This window comes from Arachis ipaensis, chromosome B05, assembly GCF_000816755.2.
Source record: "Arachis ipaensis cultivar K30076 chromosome B05, Araip1.1, whole genome shotgun sequence".
NCBI classification, from domain to species: Eukaryota; Viridiplantae; Streptophyta; class Magnoliopsida; order Fabales; family Fabaceae; genus Arachis; species Arachis ipaensis.
Genome location: NC_029789.2, coordinates 17,258,696 through 17,262,626, shown reverse-complemented (window position 1 = coordinate 17,262,626; position 3,931 = coordinate 17,258,696). Strand labels below are relative to the sequence as shown.

General features: G+C 33.4%; 2 protein-coding genes across 2 annotated transcripts in view; both read left to right on the top strand.

Annotated features, from left to right (window-relative positions):
• LOC107643157 (cytochrome c) overlaps window positions 1-3,931 on the top strand; it is a 15,404-nt gene that overhangs the window by 7,854 nt on the left and 3,619 nt on the right. The window contains exon 3 of the mRNA XM_016346731.2: window positions 16-22. The gene's annotated coding sequence lies outside the window, so the exon portion shown is untranslated. The remainder of the gene's footprint in view (window positions 1-15; window positions 23-3,931) is intronic.
• The window catches only part of LOC107643156 (protein phosphatase methylesterase 1), a 6,655-nt gene that overhangs the window by 1,473 nt on the left and 1,251 nt on the right, over window positions 1-3,931 (top strand). Inside the window, exons 2-11 of the mRNA XM_016346730.2 lie at window positions 105-189; window positions 295-365; window positions 764-878; window positions 987-1,066; window positions 1,521-1,605; window positions 1,688-1,768; window positions 2,523-2,617; window positions 2,771-2,821; window positions 3,320-3,400; window positions 3,844-3,916. Coding sequence (XP_016202216.1) covers window positions 105-189; window positions 295-365; window positions 764-878; window positions 987-1,066; window positions 1,521-1,605; window positions 1,688-1,768; window positions 2,523-2,617; window positions 2,771-2,821; window positions 3,320-3,400; window positions 3,844-3,916 — 817 coding nt within the window. The remainder of the gene's footprint in view (window positions 1-104; window positions 190-294; window positions 366-763; window positions 879-986; window positions 1,067-1,520; window positions 1,606-1,687; window positions 1,769-2,522; window positions 2,618-2,770; window positions 2,822-3,319; window positions 3,401-3,843; window positions 3,917-3,931) is intronic.

The window sequence follows — 3,931 nt, the reverse complement described above, 5'->3', positions numbered from 1 at the left end:
CTGCGATCTTTTCAGCTCCCACCGCCCATTACTCTCTTCTATATGCATGATTGCATTTATGATCGTTTCTTCGGTTCATTTTAGCTGTTAATTTCTTGTTGCAGGAGTTCCTTGGAGAAATATTTACCTGTAGATTGGTCCATCTACTTTGATAAAGAACAAGATGTTGCTATTCCCAATTCCAATGACGTTAGTCCCCTAAACCTAAACCCTTGCCACTGCTTTTTTTTCCACACAATTAAATGATTATTCTTTGTAACAACAATAAAGCATTTCATTTTCCCATCTATTTAGGTATTTCATGTGTACATGTCAGGAACTGAGGGACCCGTTGTGTTTTGTTTACATGGTGGTGGTTATTCTGGGTATGCTTACCTAGTTTCATTGCTAAATCTCTCTTATTATCTTAGTTATCTCTTCAAATTTTGATTAATGGAGTATTATGATTCATGGGAACTAGAATTGTTATGCCTGACAGCCTGAGTGTAAGACCCACTAAAATTAAATCAAGTGGTAAATGGATATGTTGAATTAGGAGCAATTCGCAGTATATGCTTGATTTGAAAAAGGAGAGTAGCTGGTATAGCAATTTGATTACCAAAATTGAAGTCTTTGCAATCTTATTTTTCTTTGCTTACAATTAGTATAACCATTCTCTTAAACGTGTCAAGTCTAATTTTATGTGGTATTACTCGTAGTTGCTATAATTATTTAGTAGGTTGTAGTCTGATGAATATTTCATTCACGCATTTATTTTCTACAGGCTTTCATTTGCTTTATCTGCAAGTAAAATTAAGGAGAAAGCTAGGGTAGTTGCAATGGACTTCCGAGGTCATGGGAAGTCAGTGTCAGATAATGATCTTGACTTATCTGTTGAGGTACAATGTAATAAATAGATTCAATAAGATTGTTTTGTGTGAGGATGTGTACTATATTCAGCATGCTGGCTGTTATACTGTTCATTATATAACCATCTTTTCATGCAGACCATGTGCAATGATGTAATAGCTGTTATAAAGCAATTATATGGAGAATCCCCACCAGCAATTATCCTTGTTGGTCACAGGTATTCCTTTTTTGTCATCTTAGTAGGAAGGTGGTTCTGTAATAGAAGTATTGATTTGATTCCTGTTATTTAAAAGCTTTACTATCTTCCTAACCCTCATACATGGATTGTAAGCATTTTGCATAATGTGATTGGTGAATTTGGTTTTAACGAGAGAAATTTTTCGGGGTTATCGGTTCAGTTCTTGATATTCTATATGGCTATAAGGCATGATTGTTTGATTTCGCTTTTGCTCTTGCCGACTTAGGTTGTCTATTTTAAGCTGAATGTGTTTGTAGAGCCTCCACTTTTCTCTTTGATATTATATCCTTAAATTAATAATATATTATTCTATCAAATATTTGGTGAACTAACCTCTGTACCATTTTTTTTCTTTCCTTCTAATATAGTAATGATTTTTAAATATGATAATGATGTTAACAATCATTGATAAAAATTTATTTCATCATCAAAGCATGGGAGGGTCAATTGCTGTGCATGTTGCTGCAAGGAGATCATTGTCTACCTTGGCTGGGTTGGTAGTTGTGGATGTTGTAGAGGTTGGTTCCTAGTTAATTTCAACTTATTGTTTCTAATGACCAATTACTCAGTGGCACTGATATCGAGTAACAAAAATTTCAGGGAACAGCAATGGCTTCGCTAATTCATATGCAGAAAATCCTATCAAGTAGGGTGCAACATTTTTCTAGTCTTGAAAAAGCTGTAAGCTATGAGTCTATAGTTTTCTATTTGATTTACAAGTTTTATCTGATCTGGTTGGGACAATTGTGTGTCACTTGAAATCTTACTTATTTTCTTACATTTGTTGTTGTTTGTTTTGCAATTGTTAAATAATTATTTTAATATTTCCCTTTGCATGTCAACCTAATTTATTGTTTACTTCCTGAATATTGGGCTCTGCTTTAGAATTGTTCCTAGTCCTAGTCCTAGAAATTGATTTTGCAACTTCTAAAAATTTTTGTTGGAAGTCCATGAATTAAAATATATAGAAGGCCACGATTTTTGTATTTTTAACTTTTGAATTGAGAATTAATTTACTAGTTTCATTTCATGGCAAATTAGTTAATTCATATGGTCCCTTTAAGCTGCTGGAAGCACCCCACAACTGGTGGCAAGAAGCATGAGCACCTAAAAAATTTCTTGTTTGAGGGAATTCGCTTAACTAATGTTAAGCAAAGACAATAGTGGACAAAGAATATGTACCTTTTAGCCTTAATAAGCTGGAGCATATGATTTTTATAGCTTATTGCATGTGAATTGGTTGTGTAGTAATGTTTTTGTTCTTCCATTTGTTAGCAAATTGTATAATTGTTCGAGGCAATTATTGCATGTCATATGCTTGTGTTAATGGACCTATCTAATGTAGAGTCTGATAGTAGCTATAGGTTATACTGGTACTTGTGATGTTTTTGCAGAAAGTTAACATTTGGGTTGAGCTGAAATTGCTTCTGTGCAGATTGAATGGAGTGTCAGGGGTGGCTCGTTAAGGAATGTTGATTCTGCTCGTGTTTCAATCCCCAGCACCTTAAAGTATGATGATTCAAAGAAATGGTTGGTACTCTTAGCCTTTCGTAATATTGGGTACTTGGGTAGAACAATCCAAGAGATAGCTTTCTTCAATTATCAATCTAAACAACCTGGTTTTGAAGACTTTGGTTCCTGGTTTTTTACTTGATTGGCTTGTTCTTTATATTGATGCTGCAGTTATGTTTACCGCACAGAGCTGGAGAAGACTGAACAATATTGGAAAGAATGGTACATTAATCGATATTATTTTATTATTTTTCTGTTTACTACTTTGTAGCTAGAAAGTTATAGATAAAACCATTGGCATTCTAAATGTGCTCTCTATTTAAGGGATAGCAAACTTCAGTACGATTGTAATTCCTGGATGATTTATTTAGCCCGCATCTGAATTGCTTGCTCTCTAGGACTGTTGTTTGGATATTTGCATGCATATGGATTTTGACAATGTCTCTTTCTATATAGACTCTCAACCTTGGAAACTTAATTTGAAGTTGTGCTCATTGGCCTTTTCTTTCCATAAAACTTGTCTGTTTGGTCTTTTATTTCTGAGAGTTAATAAATTATATATTGAAATATTTTCTTATTGCACGGATATGTTACTTGATTCTGCAAAAATACAACTACGCTAAATTGTGTCAAATATAATGTGACTTTCATGGTGCCTTGATCAACCCATCCAACAGTTATTATTATTATTATTATTAACATTATTATTCTTATTTTCAGGTATGAAGGTCTCTCGGATAAATTTTTGTCGTGTCCGGTTCCAAAGCTGCTGTTATTAGCAGGAACAGATAGATTGGACAAGTAAGCACCTTTAAACTACTTTGTATTTTTGTAGTATTCTTCGAATTGTATTTGAGGATTTCATTGAAACGTTTCATTGCGTTAGTTTGTCAATTTCAATAGTTAGAATGGAATTAAACAATCGGATGCAAATTTTATTCTAGAACTAGACTTATCTCTATAAAAAATCATTGGTGACAACTGTATGGTCTAAGTAGTTAAGTACAAGGTCACTTTCAGCATCATCTTGGGAAGCACCATATATTAGTATGAAGATGGATATAAGATTGAGATACTAATATGACTTTGATGTTCTATAAATAATAAATAATTGAAGTGTAAAGGAACATTCTATATTTTGTTATTTTGTTTGTCCTATTCTTTTATCCTTATGATGTTGTGAGAAGATAGATGAATTGTTCAACGAAATTCTGATATTTTTCTTGGCTATGTTTATCTAACAGGTCTCTCACAATCGGTCAAATGCAAGGGAAGTTTCAAATGATAGTTGTCAGACATACGGGGCATGCTATTCAGGTTCAAAATAACTAT